This window comes from Rhinatrema bivittatum, chromosome 8, assembly GCF_901001135.1.
Source record: "Rhinatrema bivittatum chromosome 8, aRhiBiv1.1, whole genome shotgun sequence".
In the NCBI taxonomy this organism is placed as follows: Eukaryota; Metazoa; Chordata; class Amphibia; order Gymnophiona; family Rhinatrematidae; genus Rhinatrema; species Rhinatrema bivittatum.
The window spans coordinates 223161111-223179872 of record NC_042622.1 but is presented as its reverse complement, the minus strand read 5'-3'; the positions used below and the strand labels follow the sequence as shown (position 1 = coordinate 223179872).

General features: G+C 48.3%; 1 protein-coding gene across 2 annotated transcripts in view; it reads right to left on the bottom strand.

The window, feature by feature from the left end:
- CELF5 (CUGBP Elav-like family member 5) overlaps window positions 1-18762 on the bottom strand; it is a 119553-nt gene that overhangs the window by 33457 nt on the left and 67334 nt on the right. Inside the window, exons 2-3 of one of the 2 annotated variants that reach the window (XM_029613898.1) lie at window positions 16600-16682; window positions 9323-9371 (exon numbers count right to left, since the gene is read on the bottom strand). In XM_029613898.1, coding sequence (XP_029469758.1) covers window positions 9323-9371; window positions 16600-16682 — 132 coding nt within the window. Of the gene's footprint in view, window positions 1-9319; window positions 9372-16599; window positions 16683-18762 lie in introns of both variants that reach the window. The other variant, XM_029613899.1, reaches the window with a different exon arrangement.

The window sequence follows — 18762 nt, the reverse complement described above, 5'->3', positions numbered from 1 at the left end:
TGCTTTTAATCTGAGGTTTATTTCTCACTGTTTCCATCCACCTAAGGATTAAGCTACTCGTGTGTGTTTGCACATATGCCTACTGTGATACTTTTTAATTGCATTTATTGAAAACCTACATATAAAAATATTAGATTAACTTTTATAGGATAAATGATTGAACCTTGTGCTTATTATTAGCAATTCACATATTTTTAAATCGTTCATATTTGACTGCTCTTTATTTAAACTCACCTGAGCTAGCTCAGCCTTTACTCAGGCAGGAGAGTCTAACGATGCTGTTTTAAGAGTATCCTTTGAAAATGCCGCACTCTGATCCATGCACTTCTGAGTGACAGTTTACTTTTTCCCATGATCTACGGTACTTTAAAAGCTGCTCTCTCTCTTTTTTACTTGTTAGCACCAACAATCAGGTTCAACACAGGCAGCAGCATACACACACACACTTCTACCACAGGACAGGTACAGCACAGGCAGTAGAAGTGTAAACTTCCCTCACACACAAAGGAAAATTAGGTCTTACCTTCGATAATTTTCGTTCCTGTAGTACCAAGGATCAGTCCAGACTGCTGGGTTATGCCTCCCCTCCAGCAGATGGAGTCAGAGATAAAACTGAAAAGCACCACCCATATAACCCGGGGTGCCACCTGCGATCCCTCAGTATTATTGATAACAAAGCAGAATGAAAAACCATTATCCTCCAAAAAAAGGCTTGAGAAAGATAAAAACTTAGATACACTCTGAAACCAGTGACTAGATCAAGTTAAAACTAAACCTGCTCCAGAAATGAAGCAACTTTTCCGCAACACGTTAACCATATAGACTCTTCAAGATCAGCATCGACCTGCAAAAAATAATGAACATACTGATTGGACTCTCCGGTACACGGGCAGGCGTCTGGACTGATCCTTGGTACGACAGGAACGAAAATTATCAAAGGTAAGACCTAATTTTCCTTTCCGTGTACATACCAGGATCAGTCCAGACTGCTGGAATGTACCCAAGCTGCCCTAAATGGGGTGGGACCTGGAGAGTTCCGCGCGAAGCACCCTATCGCCAAAGGAATGCACCCTTGGATCCTTCACATCCAACCGGTAATGCTTAGCAAATGTGTGTAAGGACTTCCACGTGGCCGCCCGACAAATCTCTTGCGGCGTTTCCGCCCATGAAGCTGCCTGAGACCGAAGAGAATGCGCCTTAAGACTCTCCGGTACCGGGCGCCCACAGCATATGTAAGCAGAAGCAATAGCATCCTTCAACCACCGGGTGATAGTAGTCTTAGAAGCCTGCGCCCCTTTCTTCGGACCACTCCACAGAACAAAGAGATGATCAGACACTTGAAACGGATTAGTAACCTCCAAATATCACAAAAGAACCCGACGGACGTCCAACCTCCGGAGGTCCTTGTCTTCCTCCGAGAAAGCTGGCAATTCGACGGATTGATTCACATGAAAGGCCGAAACCATCTTGGACAAAAAAGAAGGTACTGTGCGAAGAGAGATACCAGAATCCGAAATACGCAGAAAAGGCTCGTGGCAGGATAGAGCTTGAAGCTTGGAGACGCGCCTAGCCGAGCAAATGGCCACAAGAAACACCGCTTTAAGCGTCAAGTCTTTAAGAGTCGCTTGCTTTAACAGTTCGAAAGGTGTGCCACACAGAGAGCGGAGAACCAAGTTTAAACTCCAAGACGGACAAACCGCCCGAACCGGCGGTTTCAAGTGCTTAGCCCCCTTCAAGAACCGCATCACATCCGGATGAGCTGCTATGGAACGAACATCAATTTTACCACGGAGACTGCCCAGGGCCGAAACCTGAACCTGGAGCGAGCTGTAAGACAGGCCCTTCTGCAACCCGTCCTGCAGAAAAGACAGGATGTCAACAATAGTGGCCCGGCGAGGAGACAAACTGAACTCCCGACACTAGGAATCAAAGACTTTCCAGACTCTGACGTAAGTAAGAGATGTAGAAGTTTTTCGAGCTCGGAGAAGCGTAGAAATCACAGCCTCCGAGTATCCCTTTTTCCTGAAGCGCCTCCTTTCATAAGCCAAGCCGCTAGACAGAATCGATGTGCCTGCTCTAAAAATACTGGGCCTTGATGCAGCAGGCCGGGTAGGTGACCGAACCGTAGTGGACCGTCCACCGCTAGGTTGATCAGATCGGCAAACCATGGCCTCCGGGCCCACTCGGGAGCGACTAGAATTACCAGCCCCTGGTGTGACTCTATGCGACGCAATACCTTTCCTATGAGGAGCCATGGAGGAAACACATACAGAAGGACGTGTGTTGGCCAGGGGAGAACCAGGACATCCACCCCTTCAGACCCGTGGTCTCGTCTGCGACTGAAGAAGCGAGCCGCCTTTGCGTTTCGACGAGTCTCCATGAGGTCCAGGTGCGGGATCCCCCATTGCCGTATTTATCATTCTCATTGCTTCCTCCGACAGCTCCCACTCTCCGGGATCCAACTGTTGTCAGCTGAGGAAGTCCGCCTGAACATTGTCGACGCCAGCTATGTGAGAAGCCGCAATCCGATCGAGGTGCCGCTCCGCCCACTTCATCAACAAATTGGCCTCGTCGGACACGGGTGGACTTCTGGTGCCTCCCTGCCTGTTGATGTAAGACACCGCGGTCGCATTGTCGGAGAGGATCAACACCGCCTTGTTGCGTAGCAGTGGTAAGAAATGCTGTAGAGCCAGCCGGACCGCTCTGGTCTCCAACCTGTTGATGGACCATCGCGCCTGCCAGAGGGTCCAATGGCCCTGAGCCGACTGCGACTGGCACACTGCTCCCCAACCGGAGAGGCTGGCATCTGTCGTTACCACTATCCATTGGGGGCTCTCGAGGTAGACCCCCTTCAGCAGTTGATCCGGATTGAGCCACCAGGACAGACTGGACCGGGCCGGTTCGACCAGAGGCAGGGGGACCTGATACTCCTCCGACTTGGGATCCCAACACGAGAGCAGCGCTCTCTGCAATGGTCTTAAATGAGCAAAGGCCCAAGGGACTAACTCCAGGGTAGATGCCATATAGCCAAGAACCTGCAAATAGTCCCATACCATCGGAGAGGCGAGAGAGAGAAGACGCTGAACCTAGAACATCAACCGGTCCATGCGATCGAGGGGTAGGGAGACTCTGCCCGCCGATGTATCGAATCGAGCTCCCAGAAACTCTATCACCTGAGAGGGTATCAGCTGACTTTTGGCATAGTTGACAACCCAACCCAAAGACTGCAGGCGACTCACCACCGAACGGATCGCCGCGAGACAGATCTTCTCCGATTTCGCCCGAATGAGCCAATCGTCCAGGTACGGATGCACCAGAATTCCTTCCCGACGCAAGCTTGCCGCTACAACCACCAACACCTTGGTGAAAAGTGAGGAGCAGTTGCCAGACCAAAGGGCAGAGCACGAAACTGATAGTGCTGCCCCAGGACCATGAACCTGAGAAATCGTTGGTGGTGCTCTTGAATCCCTATGTGAAGATATGCCTCCATCAGATCCAAAGAAGCCAAAAATTCTCCTTTGTGCACTGCTGCAATCACCGACCGCAATGTTTCCATGCGAAAACGAGGCACTCGCAAGGCTTTGTTGACCTGCTTTAGGTCCAGAATCGGGCGGAAGGACCCATCCTTCTTTGGTACCACAAAATAGATGGAATAACGACCGGTCCGGTGCTCCGACGGAGGAACGGGCGTAATGGCTCCAAGAGCCCTCAAGCGTTCCAACGTCTGAAGCACCACCTGCTGCTTGTGTGGTGGCCAGCAAGGCGATATCAGGAAAAGATCCCGGAGGGGACGAGCAAAATCTAAAGCGTAGCCGCGTCTTATAATATCTAGTACCCACTGATCGGAAGTAATCCGGACCCATTCCTTGTAAAAGTGGGACAGTCGACCTCCGATGTTCGGAATGGAGGAATGGGCTGGCGTCCCTTCATTGCGTGGGTTTGCTGCTGTTGGCAAAGGCATGAGCTCCCGGTCGCTGAGGCCGCCTGCCTCGAAAGGAAGATGGCCAAGACTGCGCTCTCGAAGCAGACTAGTGAGGGGCGTAGCCCGAAGCCCCCCTATTGGACTTAAAACGCCGCTGCCCCCGGAAACAGCCCCGGTAGCTACCAGTAGAGCGGGTTGTCCTAGGCTTGTCTTCGGGCAACCTATACACCTTGTTGTCCCCCAATGCCTTAATAAGTTGCTCCAGCTCATCCCCAAACAAAAACTTACCTCTGAAAGGATAAGATCCGAGCTGGATTTGGAAGAGGCATCTGCCGACCAGTTCCGGAACCACAGCAAGCGACGCGCAGAGACAGCCGACGACATAGTGCGCGCCGAGGTCCGGAGGAGATCATAGAGGGCATCAGCCGTATAGGCAACAGCTGATTCCATGCGGGCCGCTTGTTCCGCTTCTCCAAGAGGAAGATCTTGGCTGCCAACATTTGCTGCACCCAACGAAGTAAGGCCCGCTGCATAAGGCTACTGCAAGCTGCCGCCCGGACTCCCAAGGCGGCCACTTCAAAGATGCGCTTAAGCAAAACCTCCAACTTCCGATCCTGAAGGTCCTTCAGCGCTGTGCCTCCAGTCACCGGGATAGTGGTGTGCTTGGTAATAGCCGTGACTGCAGAATCCACCTTGGGAACCTTAAGGAGGTCGAGCGTCTCCACCGGGAGTGGATACAACTTTTCCATAGCTCTGGTGACCCGCAAGGAAGCCTCCGGAGCCTCCCACTCCCGGGACACAATCTGCGAAAGCTTTGGGTGAAAGGGGAACGTCTGCGGCAAATCTCGAAGCCCCGCTAAAGCAGCATCACCCGTAGAGACCTCTGACGTATCCTGTGACAGCGGAAACTCTAGTTCCTGGAGCACATGCAAGATTAAGTGGTCCAGTTTCTCCTTACGGAACAGCCTTAGGACCTGTGGATCATCCCCCTCCACCGGAGAGACCACATCCCCTTTATCATCCAGAGAAGGAGGGTCCAGCAAAAATGGATCCACCGGGTCCGGTAGAACCGGTATCTTAGCCGGGAACCTATCCCCCGAGCCCCTCTGGGCCTTGACTGGGATGGGAGACTGAAATTCCCAGTCAGATTCTGCTTCCAGGAAGGCTTTGTGCATTAATAAAATAAACCTGGAAGAAAAAGGCTGCCGCCGCTTTAAGGCCCCCCTGAAGCCTTTTCTGAAGGAGGAGCCAGCACTGCCGGCAAGCCACGCGGTCTGTGAGGCGGGGATAATGTAGGAGGGAGATCCCCTCCCTCCTCCGAGTCAGCCGCATCGTCGGAGGCAGACAAAATGGCCGCCGCTCCCGCACTAATCGGGAGCGAGCTCGGCCTCTGCCTCGTGGTCCTCCCGCGGCCTTCTGCGCCGCGAAACTTACGCCCCCCCGCAGCAGATCGATGCACTGCGAAGGCCCCTGGCCCCCGGGGAGGCACCGGGAGCAGAGGCCTTCGCGGGAGAGCCGGAGCCCCGGCTCTCCGCAGGAGCTGCACGCCATCCCCCTAGGCATTGACTGCAGCCGGGTGGAGAGCTCCACCCCCTCTGGAGGCCCGGGAGTGAAGGCAGGCGCGGCTGAGAAAGGAAGAGCAGCTCCAGCTAAGTATGTCTACGACCAAATTACTAATATCTATTTACTTGTTTATCTCTTTCTTTTTTTTTTTATGTCTCAGCCCACGGGGACCGGCAGGGGGGGAACCCAGAGGAATGTAGCATCTCTGAGAGAGGGGGAGAGTGACCGGCCCACTGGTAAATCCTCCCCCTCTGCTCACCGGGCCAGAAGAAACTCCAGGAAAAAACAAGCAGGACACAGCCCTGTCGAGCCTGCCTACAGATGGCTGCTTGGAAGATATAAAGGAAAAAAAAAGTCACAACTTTAACTCCCTCTTTTTTTTTTTTTAATGACCCAGTCACAAGTGCAAAAGCTGCAGTAAGCTTTTCAAATTTATTAAGATATATCTTCTTTTTTTTTTTTCAAACCTGGTGGGGCAAGGCCCCAAGTGTACCAAGATCAGGACCGCAGGTTATGTCTCTCATCTGCTGGAGTCAGAGAAAATACTGAGGGATTGCAGGTGGCCCCCTGGGTTATATGGGAGGTGCTTTTCAGTTTTATCTCCGACTCCATCTGCTGGAAGGAAGGCATAATCCAGCAGTCTGGACTGATCCTGGTACGTACAGGGAAACAGTGTTTAAATCCCATCTAAAGACCCACCTTTTTTAAACCACTTTTAAATCTTATGCCTGATTGTCTGCTTTTAGTCTTGTTAAACTAACTTTCTTTTCTTTTTAAACATTATCTTGCTTTATACCCCAAGTCTCTTGTCCTGTATGTTTGTCTTATTAGATTGTAAGCTCTACTGAGCAGGGACTATCTTTTTGTATGTTTGTACGGCACTGTGTATGTAGTGTACCTGTATAGAAATGTTAAGTAGTAGGAGAGGTAGTACAGCACAGGCAGCAGCAGCGCAAGCTTCCCTCACTCACTCACTCACACACACACATACACTCCCACCACGGGACAGGTACAGCACTGGAAGCAGCAGTGCAAGCTTCCCTCCCATACACACACTCCCACCACGGGACAGGTTCAGCACTGACGGCAGCAATGCAAGCTTCCCTCACCCTGTTTTTGATGGACCTTCTCTGAGAGTTAGAGCACAATTTACTCTCCCATGTCCATTCAGTCCTCTACGCAGAGGCCCTCAACAGTACACGTTTTAGCACCTGTTGTTACGGTGTTCTTTGAAGTGATGGAAATTAGACAGGTGACTACTAGTTAGGGACACAGAAGCTATTCAACGGAGTTATGTTTGAACAGGTAACCTAGAGCTGTGAGGCTCTGGATCTCTGGCCCAGGAGTTATGTTTAAGGGTCAGCCTGCCGGCAGCAAGCAGTTCTTTTTCCCCCCAAGATTCCTTCAGCATTTCATTGCCGAGGCTATACTGGCTTCTGTTCCCTGGATAATAAACACTTTGGTTTGAATCCTGACAGAGGAACAATGAAGCTAATTAGCCCCTGATGTCTGAGCAATAGCACTGGTGTCCCCATGAGCTCTGACAGATGGCATGTTCTGGAACGAGCCTGCTTCCTGTTTCTCCGCGTTGTATTTGCACCATCATTCCCAGGGCTGGATTTATGCCTCATCCATCCCTAGGTGCAGGATCTTCAGTGCCTTCTCCCACCACCAAACCTCACTGGAGGGGGAAAGGAGGAATCATGCTGATATGATGCTGAAGTGTGGGATCCCGCAACCCATGTAGCACCCTTCTATATACGCCTACTGGCCGTGGTCACTCCTCAGTATCAAGGAAAGGATATAATGGAGGCCAAGGGCCAACACTAAACCTCTTCCAGGAGCACTGAATGGGAAAGACTTTCTGCAGTGCTTGGCAAAGGATAACCCAAATCGGCCTAGGAAAGGCATTCATTCTGTCAGGAGGCAGAGGAGGGCAGCACTTCTATACTATTATCCCCATAAGGTGGCAGTGCAGCTTAGTTGCGAGCGAACAGAGCTGAGAAACCTGCAGATCCAGGTTCCAATTCCACTACTGCCAGCAACACTCACGTGCCCCTTCAGTAAGTCTTCCAAATTTTAGTACTCACACTGAAGGCCCAGTTCTTCAAAAGTTTATCCCATAAGCATAGAAAAGAAGAGAATCTCTTCCATTAGGCTCTTTGATTACAAATTCTTTGATACATTCAGTTTAATGGTAGAGGACTTCTTGATTTTTTGAAGATTTGTACCTACTCATTGCTGAGGGAGGCAGGTAGATGCCATTATTATTCAGAATGAGCCCATTAAAGGATAGGATGGTCCACTGCCCTGCATTGAGAAGGCCAGAGCCTCATGTAATTTTTTGATTTGCCTTGTGGTGAAAGCCTGATCTAGTTGAATGCATTTCAATGGAACTTTAAGATGCTTTTCTCTCTTAACACCCATGTCCATTCTAATAGCACCTGAAAGTTGGTGCTCTATTAACAGACACCGGTGCTCTCTTGAGTCCCTGGGCTGCATTTCTCTATCAGACACAGAATAATTTAACCATGATGAGAATTCAGACACTGGCTTGATGTGCAGAATAAAAATTTCAGTTCCCTCCCTCTGCTTTTGCTGAAGCCTGGGTATTCTGCACCACCTGTCCTTAGGACAGAGAACGGCACAGAGGAATATCCTCATAGGAAGGGGCAGGGAGAGAGAGTGCAATCTGTCACCTGCTTTAGCCTGTGAGGACTCTGTCATTAGGGTTGAACCTTTCAAAACAGCATTGTTCCAACACAGGGAGAGCTTAGCCTTGACAGCAGCACCATAAGCTGTATCCAACTGCTTGGTATGAAGAAGACTCCAGAGCAAGAATCACCATGTGGCCCTGCCCGGGGAAGACCAAGAGCAAGGAAACAGCAAGAAAAAGCAAAGACAAAAGAGCACTGAGGGTGTACAGTAGTAGAAATCAGTGTTGGTGTGCTGAATTAGGGAATAGTGCAGGAAACTTGGGGCTTAGGTTTTCATCAAGCACAAACACAGAGCATGCAATCTGCCCGGAATGCTGCACACTAAAGGAAAAAAGAAAAGAAGTTGCCAATCTTGCTGTTTTCACAGCCTAATCTAAAACACTTCTTACAACTGGGCTTAAAAACCAGTTTTAATTTTGCCAGAAACACAGATCAAAAAAAAAAAAAAAGGGAAATGTTTCTCTCCTGGCCACACTCACCTGTGTCTTACAGAGGCAGCATATGTTGATATCATTCCTTGGAAACACACGCATGCACCAATACACGGTCAAAAGGCGCAACAACGAAAAATCTTCCTTAAAGTGATCAAAACTTTGACCGCTCCCAATGCCATAAAACCAGTCTGACAAAACACAATGCTCTCAGTACTATCTCAGTGTCACGGGATAATGTCCACCTACTCAGAGCACACATACCTCCCGGATAATTCGAGGATGTAAGCTCTTGTTTTATACATAAATGTGCATTTTCCATTCACAGTCACACAATCTGCAAGATACCAAAAACTGCCCTAATTGGGATGTTTTGCTGAATGAATTCCTGCTTATCTTAAACCTTTTATTCCATCTTCTGTATTTCTGGCACACAGACTGTTTTGCTGGTCTAGTTTAAGAAGTGTTTAGCCTGGGCTGTGAAAACAACGCAATCCGCAGTTTCTTTCACGTTTGGCTTCTGCTTCATTGAGGTCAAACAACTTTAGCACCCCCCTGGTAACAAGGGGCCTTGCATGTGATTTACCCAGAAACTACATTGGAAAGCTCGTGCTGGAGCTCAGCAGCCAAAGGCGCTGCAGCAAGATGCTAAGACTAGAAGAAAGAAGGCAAAGACGGATGACAACTACCTCCACGGCTCTCGCTGTCTGCTGGCTTCACCTGGATCGGACGCGCCATCTAAAACAAAAAACAGAGAGATGAATGCTCTGTGACTAAAGACACAATAGAGGTAATACAGCACATGGCAAAGATGGAAACTCAAAGACATGCCAGGGAGAGGACCAGCCTGCAAAGATGTGCCAGCCCCCTCCACACCAGAGAGGGGCAGCTCACAGACACATGCAATCCATTTCTTAAGTCCATGGGGAGACCCTGCGTCACCTCAGTGCCTGCAAGATGACTGCAATCGCAGCACATGTCCTACACATCTTAATTCTAAACGCACTGGACAATGCCCGAGGAGCAGGTCTTAAAAGCTGCAGCAACAGGCTTCTCCATGCCAGGGAGAGGGGCAGCTCATGGACACATCAGGGAGAGGTGCAGCCCTCAAACATATGTCACATCCCTCCAAACCAGTGAGACGGGCGGCCCAGCCACACACCACCCATTTCTGCAATGCATGGGGAGACCCTATGTCCCTGAATGGTGACCATCTATCAGCACATATCCCACACATCTTAATTCTAAATGCCTGAGGGGAAGATCCTAAAAGCTGTAGCTCCAGCTGTAGCACTGTCAAAATACAGACAGGAACACAAACATTAAAATTTGAAAAAGGGTTTCATGGACTATGCCAATTGGGGTGATTTCAGCAGCCTTGTTGTCACAGGATAGTTTGGGTATATTGCCTGGAGTCACTGCCAGCCCTGAGGACACATCAGTCATAAAGAAAGTATGGTCCTCAGAGTGCTGGTATCTGAGTCTGTTGCAGAGTGACTATTATTCAGAAGAGCTGACGACTGTGGGCACTCACTTGGACCTTGACATTTCATGAGAAAAAGATTCCGTGGCAAATAAAACATTTGGGTGGAGCCAGCGAGGGGGGGGTCAGAGAGCTGCTGTTTGATGGGGAGCCATCAGGAACCTGGAAGGCAAGGAAGAATGTACGCCCACACCCTGGCTCAGCTGTTCCTGCCACGCTGCACACCCAAAGGAATGCCAAAACCATCAAGTTTTTATCCAGTCCTGGTTTTCTGTTGCTCGCCACAGCTCACTCCATCTTTATACAGCAGTCACACTGGTGACCCGCAGACGCTGTCCAGTAGGAAAGCCCATCCTTCTCAAGAGCTGCCCTTCTATCGGCCTTGTCAAGCCGCACACAGTGGAGCAGTGGACAGTGTGGAAGACCGAATGGTTGGAGAGGTAAGGAATGTCTTAAAGGACTGGTAGTGTTCTGGATGAAGGTTTTTAGTATTTTTCTTATGTCAGTTTTAATCCTTCTGCACACCACGTTGGGCACTCCAGTTGTTGGTAGAGGGAGGCAGTATGGAGAAATGTTTACGCAAGTTAAAATGTCTTCGGTGCAAGACGTCCCTCATGACCCACTCTGTCCCTTCCACGATCCCTTGTACCTCTCATCTGCTTATGATCTCAGTGTCACGTATGACTCAGAAGAGCCTTTTGTGTCTCGGTTCTTCTTCAAGATCTGCACGTTTTGCCTTGCCTTCAAGTAATGTTGCCCGCACTTCGTGACTCTGTTTCAGCTCCTCCCTTCGTACTTTTTTGTCCCTTCACTTCTGGTCTTTGTCAGTACTCCTGCTAAGAAAAACAGCACTGGCACCCTTCTCAGCTGTCTCAGCAGACCAACCAAGGAAACTACCCCCCACCCCCGCCCCAAAAGGCAGTATGGGAGGAAAGGAAAATAGAGACGAGAGAGACGGGGGTGGGGGGATGGGGATTAGATAAAGAAAGCAGGTAGTGGAGAGAATGAGATGATAATAAGGGAATACGGGAGACGGTTACACGGGGAACCGTGATGATGAGGAGGAAGAAGGCACGCTAAATACTGTTCCACTGGAGAGAAATGCCCAGACGTTTGCTGGCAGGAGCCCAATGTCCCCAGGCCTGGATAACACGCAGGTGTCCACGAACCTTCTCCTTTCTCCTCACCAAGAAACGCTACACACCTGGATTAAAAGAACCCGAAGGATGAGGGATTTTGAATCACCTAAATCTCAAGAGGAGTTTCGGCACCTGAGAAGCATCCCCATGCCCCCCCCCCCTCTTTCTGCACCCCTCCCCCCCCAATAACTCCAGCTCACAGCATCTCGTGTAAAGCAGGAGTTGCCATGGAAACGCTTATTCACCACATGGAACCTGACATTTGTCGTTGCCGTGGTAACTAGCTCTTGGGGGCACTCCCTTCTCCTGAAGCAGAGAGATGCCAAAATAGAATTGGCGACGTGCAGAAGCAGGTGGGAGGGGGCGCGTACCCATCTCAGAGCGTGCTCTGCTGACCTGACGCCCTCATGTGCACTCCCATGGCACTGACCTCCTCCACGCTCCACAGCGCATAGGTCCTCCTAATGCCCAGGTCCTCGTTTTAGCCCGAGAGTCCAGCATACATGCGTGGCCCCTCACCCAGCACAACTTCGACACTCTCCATATCTGACCAGCACTGACAAACCATGGAGCAGCAGGAGAAAATAACGCCAAGCTGACAAGAGCATGGCACGCGTCAGACCCAAATGGCAAATAAGTAATGTCCAGCACCAATCAGAGGACTCGAACCTTCCAACTTGCCGAGTCTCCAGTCATCGGGATTTTGTGGTTTGTAGGCAGAAAGTGCAATGCCACAGTTATGCTAGAAACATTCTAGTAATGAGAACTATGCCGCTCCAGCTGAGGAAGGAATCTGATAGAGGGGAAGCAATGAGGATGTCCAAATCAAGTGATATGGGTGCTGCTAAAATGTTCAGGACCTTGGATTCGCAAAGGAGTCTCTCTCATTCTTCCCCATCCCCGACCTCAGACACCACAGGGGGAAAATGGGATGCCTCTCTCTTTCTTTCCCATCTCTAACCTCAGGCACGGGGGGGAGGCAGGGTGTGTGCCGTCCTCATTCCTCCCCATCACCGACCTCATTAATTCCCTACATTGCTGCAAATGGAACCTCACTCATTGAAACTATCTGATCTATGTAGGTATCATCATGTCTTCTTTCATAGAGGTGATTCTCTTGCTTTTTGCTCCACCTCAATGTCTCAGTCCTGACCTGCTTTATTCCTGTTCTTCTGCCGCAGGGTCTCCCTTTAGAACAGACTTCTAACAAAGCTAGCCTGGCATGTGGATCTAGGCCTTGGTAAGACAAACCCATTTTTCTTGGGGCCCGATTCATAAGTTCCACCCATGTTTCCAAAAGATCAGTGAATAAGCTACTGTGTCTCCAGACCCCCAACACAAGGCTTTGCTTACACTGAAATCTTTTTAGAACTTTTAACTGAGGCAAAACTACACCGATTGTTAGAGAATTAACTGAAGGTAAAGTAGTAACTCCTACTTCACTCTTCACTACTTCAAACAACCAGACATGAAAGCCAAGACATGTCCAGTAGAATCAGAGAACCAGGAGTAGTTCAACTTGGCTCTGCTGGACAAGACATCTGGTAAAAGGATTACTAACCTGTCTCTTATCCCCACTACCATGGCCTAGTGTTGGAAATGGCAGGGCAAGCAGGGTGAAGAGAAGCTCACTCCTTAAATCCTTTTCTACCACAGGAGGAATCCTTAGCCCCTTTGTGAAAGATTCAGGAGGCTGTGTTGCATTCAGCTGATAGACTGAGGCTGATTTTTTTTTTCTCATTAAATTATTTAGATGAACATTAAAAATTTATCTATTTCTTCATTTCTGAAATGTTAACGACATTAACATTTCACACACACACACACACACACACACACACACACACTGCAAGCCTGAACTCTCCACATTCCTCTACATTCTGTTAACTGGAAGGTGTTCAGATATGTAGACAGATGGGATGGAGACACATGGCCCAATTACATCAGCTCCAGTGGTGGAGTGGAAGGAAAGAGGAGAGAAGTAGAGAGGAAGAGGGATGGGAAGATGCAGGGTGATCCACTGACCCAATTTTATCTACCTAACTCCATGTTAGTGCACTCTTGGTTTGTTTACTCCCAGCCCAGGGCATTCTGCTCCCTATAGTCTGGGTTTCCATGGAACATGCAGGGAATAAGGCCCAAAACAACAGCATAGAGCGCATGATGACCTTAGATTACACTGATAACACTGTCATCCCCTTCTGCTCTGAGACACAAGCATGTCCAATTCTGTGCTGTTCAGTTGTGACTGCTGTTGAATGAAGGAAAGAAAGGGGTCAGAGTCTTTACTAATTGAACAGAGAGAAATTGTGTAGCATCCTTATTATGAGGTATCATAATGGTATTAAGTATGTCAACTCCTCAGAACACACTGATAAAGCCTGACACAGTGACCACCCCCTTCCCCAGGACCCCTCCTACTCAGGCAGAGTGATTTATGCACAAGAATCCTGGGTAATACCCATTTACATTCACACTACAGACTGTCACCCTTTAAGGGCCGATCCTATGCATCTCAGATTCCTTCCCCCAAAAAGAGGATCACAAAAGGACTCTGATAACATAACTGGCAGATAGAAATACTAAGAAGTTTTAGATGTCTTTGGGTAATCACATTTGAAGGCACAGCCCCATGTACCACACTGATCAGGTGAAGGCAAAAAAAACCAAAACAAAGCAGCCTTTAGCAGTTGCATTGATTCAGAGGGGTTCACCAGACACACAGGCTGAATCCATTCAAAATCTGCTACACTGCCTGCAGTTACTGGTAGAAAACTAGGAGTATCAGTCTACATGTGCACTGGAAAGGGAGTTTAAAAATCAGGATTTGGTTCAACTCTGCCCTGATGACAAAAAGTTATCTTATCTAGAACCCACTAACAAACATCAGGAAGACGAGAGCTGCCGACAAACCCTAAGTCATATTCAGAATAGACGGGCTGAGTCCTTTTGAATCCATGTACTATTTCAGCCCAGAAAAAATGAATCGGGGAGGAAGGCAAATTAGCCGCCCCCCCCCCAAACAATGAGCACCAACTGATGCGACCCTGCATCCCGCAGGGTACGCAAAGGAGGACTGAAGCAAAGTCTTTTGAATCCATGTACATGGAGCTTGTCTCAGAACTACAAATCCCCAAATGCAATGGGGTAAACCCAGGACCGACCCAGCCTAGCCCTTGCAACATGGAGCTTGCTGGCGCCCCCTAAAGCTGTAGCACTAGGAGGGAAATCCTCAATGGCAGCTGAGCTTGCCGAGCCGCAGCACCTGTTAATGCACTCCCCCGCCTTCTCGCTTTAATTACAGTTATTTTGTGGAGATGGGGTTTGCTAATTCAACCTTCTTTTGTTGTGCGGGAACAGGAGGCCGGCGCTTCAGCTGCAGGAGTGCGATAGAGACCCCTCCACCCGGGCCTACGTGTGCAGGCCTTAATTAACTCTCAGTTACCATGGCGACCATGAGCTGTGCCGCCAACTTCCTGATAGCGAGCCCAAGCTGCACGCTGCGCTCAGGACGGCCCATCTTCCTCCTCGTCATTTTCTGAAACAGTATTTAAGGATTTTCTTTAATGTTCTCCTGTTGAATTTTTAATGGTAAGCCCCCCCCCCCAACAACACACACATGATCGGGACTTTGTAAGGCATTCATTTTCAGCTCTGATATTTCTGAAACTAAACATGCAAAACATACAGACGCATGGGGATTGAATTTTTTACTTTAATAAATCTTTCTTCTATCTCATCTTGTCATCGCCCATACTCCATTCTCTGTCTCTCTCTTTTTGTTGCCTAACATACTCCAAACCTTGAAAGCTTGTAAACTGAAGGCAGCCACTAGCTTATCAGATGGATCGGTTAGCCAGTAGGGGGTAAACTCTTATTAAATGCTACAGAGTATCGCCCATGCTAACCACAGAATATTTTCATTTATTCAGTATTTAAATGGAAGCAAATAAAGTGGCATGTATTAAGAATGCCTTGCTAGCATCTCTTTTCTTATAGAGCATTCACACTTTCATTCTATCAGAGAACAAAGCAAATATTTGAAATTATATATATATATATATATATTGAACTATATATATATTAAACTAGTTATTTGACTGAAGGGCATGTATATATAGCATGCAATGCTCGTCAGTCAAATAGCTAGTTTAATTTAACACTCCTTGCCCTATAACTTACGGGATAGGGATAATGCAAATAGAAAAGCAATATTATCCCTGTACTGAGACCCCACCCTCTACATCACACAGCTCTTGCCACTGCACCTCAATCTTGCCTTGTAGAACTCCCAGCTATTCCGGTACTGAGACAGCACCCCCACCCCCACAGCTTTTTCCAATGCACCTCACTCCTGTCCCAGAGCACTCCCTATTCAGCTTACCACACACTGATGGTTAGACTGATTTAAATCAGAAGTGGGGGTGGAGGGAGATGTTAGAATACAGAATAGGGTCCACTAGGACAGAGATGTGTCACTTTCCCCCCCAAAAATGATCTGAACAGGACAGTGAGGTGGACATCTCATGCCCCTTGTAACACCCAATCAGTATTACTGGCAAAAAATCCAAGCTCTGTTTGGCCTTATCCTGGGCATGATCAGATCATAATTTCCTGTTATATAGCAAACTGAAGCTTTAGCAATTGCAACAGAAGAGAGCTAAAGGCAGAAAGCTGTCCCTGTATGTTCCACTGTTGTTTCTATGGCAACCATGTTGGTGGCTAATGCCCCTGCAGCAGCCAATAAGAATGTCTACGTCACCCGTTAACATCCAGCCAGGATATAACCAATATAATAAACACATTCAGCTATGCTGGGATGTCACTCTAACGGGTAATCTGGTTACAAGCAATTCTCGCACCACAGTCTGAGATCTTACACGAGATACAGATCTACATCCTAGAACACCCAACCCTAACTGCTTCCTTCACAGGCACAGGGCCAGACATGATTTCACAGTGTAAGAGTCACATCCTTCAAGTTCAGACAAGCAACCACTGGGCAGTGGAGGAGTAATCCAGTAGAGCAGCGGGCTGCAAACAAAGTAAGCCAGGATTCAAATCCTGCTGTCACTCCTTGTTACCTTGGGCAAGTCACTTCATCCTCTATTGCCTCAGGTACAAACAGAATGTAAGTCCTCTGGGGACAGACAAATGCCTACCGTAGCTGAATGTAATCCACTTTGAAGTTCCTGAAAAAATGGAATATAAATGAAAGAAAAAAAAAAAAGCCACGCCCAAGCACACATGTGGGCTGAGTCCACCTTGAAGCTCCACTCACAAGGATACACCAGAATGCATGTACACCAGCAAACTTGTTTCTTTAGAATTTAATTGAACTCACCCCTGGCAAAGTCTTCTGTTCGTGCAGTGCAGTCTGGGCTTTGATAGCAGAATCTCTGGCACAATAAGTCAGGAATGCACAGCCTGCAGGAGATAGAGACCTCGCACACGTAAGGAGCCACATCAAGGCTGGGGTATGAATTTACAATAAGGCTGCCAATGTCCCTTTCCCCCTCCCTCCAAGGCATTTCTGATGACATTAGACCAGGGCTTCCCAAACTAAACCCAGACAAGAAAAAAAAAATATTGCCCCTGTCATCAGCCTGCCCTCTCTTCCCATCAGTGGTCATTCACCTTTCACAGGGCCCAAAGAAAAATATTGCTGCTGACTTTGGCAAAGACATATTGGGAGAAGTGTCTATTTGAAGGGAGGGATCAGATGCAGGAGGGGTTGGAGGGTTGGATCAGCTGGAGAGAGGGGAATGACAGAAGATGGATTGAGGGATTAAAGAGAGGAGCTGGGGGGTGAGATCAGCTGTGGGATGTGAGAGGATAGGAGGAGAAGAGGGGAGACTGGGAGATGAGAGAGAGGATATGGGGATGATAACAAGGGAATGGGGGATGGCATAACAGAGGATCAGTTGGGGTTATGAGGCCAAGAAAATCAATAGGGGGGGATGCAGAAAGGGCTGGAAAGAGACAGGGGATTGGTTGGGGAGATGTAAGAGGAGACAGCTGGAAGGGAGATCAAAAGAGGAAGTCTGCTTGAGATTGAGAGAAAGAATCAACTGGAAAGAGTGGATGTTGAGAGAGGAGATAAGCTACAGTGCTGGGAGAAGGACTATGCCCCTGCTAATTTGTTTTTGTCATTCTCTGGGGTCATGTGAATTTTCAAGTGCTAAAACGGGGTCACATTGGCTAAAAGTTTGGGAAGCCCTGCACATTAGACACCATGAGACTGAGAGCAAACTGCCTCATCCAGTCTATCCCCTTCCCCCAGTGGAACTCGTTCCCAAACTTAAGAATCCCCGTTTTTAGATGTTACAAGGGGAAAACTGAAGAATCTGACATAAGTTTGAGTCTTTCTATAACCATCTATCTGTATGCACCTGTCTGAGTATGTACATCTTTTGGTGTATGTTTGTATATACGTTTGTGTACATATCTGTATGTGTGTGTCCGTATGTACATCTTCACTCTCTCACACTAGCCAAAGTCACTGCCGTTACTAATCTAATGCACCTTGGTACCTTCTGTTCTGACATTCTGCCTCAGTGAAATGGACTCACAGAAATACCAGACCCAGAAAACATCTGGCAAGAGAAACCTTACCTGTCGTCCCCCCCCTTTCCCACAGATTCATTATACATGCTTGAGCACATGTGAATTTTGCATACGTTTGTGTCTGTGTGCCAGTCTCTCAAACATACACTTACGTATGCTGTGTTTGGCTGTCTCATGCATTTTGCTAGACTTTGTATAATAAATCTCTGACACTGAGTGGCTTCCCTTCATGGGGGGTGGGGGTGGGGGTGCACAACAGGGGCAGGCCCTCCCTGTCACATTCTTCTGCGCTTTGCTTTAGAGTGAAAATTACTTTTCTTGAAACAGTAAAATACAGAAAAGAAAGCTGCTTACCTATACCGAGTGAAGACAGGGCAAATCGCCAGTCACACTGATGGTGCCAACTCGGAAAATGTTTGCAGAGCTTTCCAAGAAAAACCCACACAGGTCCCTCTGGACGTGCTCAGCAATTCAGTTATCAAGCAAGGAAGTCTAATTCCAGAAAAGAAGGAAGGAATGTGTGTGTGACTGGCAGTTCCCCTGTCTTCAAGGAACACCGAGGCAAGCAACTACCATTACTCTGAAAACAAGGGGAATCACCAAGTCACACTGATTGGACCCTCTAGCTAAGGAATGTTTTTAACAAAATGGGAGAGGGGGGACAGAACAATTATCCCACCAACAGGATGGATTTCTTTTGGAAAGACAGCCCAAAATCTAATAAAGGGCCTTGGAAGGGCTGGAATTGAGCTGTAATCCTGGATAATCAGTTGCTCAGACCTGCTGTGGCACCAGGAGTCTGCATCTAAACAGATTTGATATGAATGTGTGAAGAGAAGTCCACATGGCAGTTTTGCCTACGTTCTCAGTAGAAGTTGTCCTCAGATGCACCACCAATGCAGCCATGGCCCTGAGTGACATAAAGGGCCTTGCCTTTCCT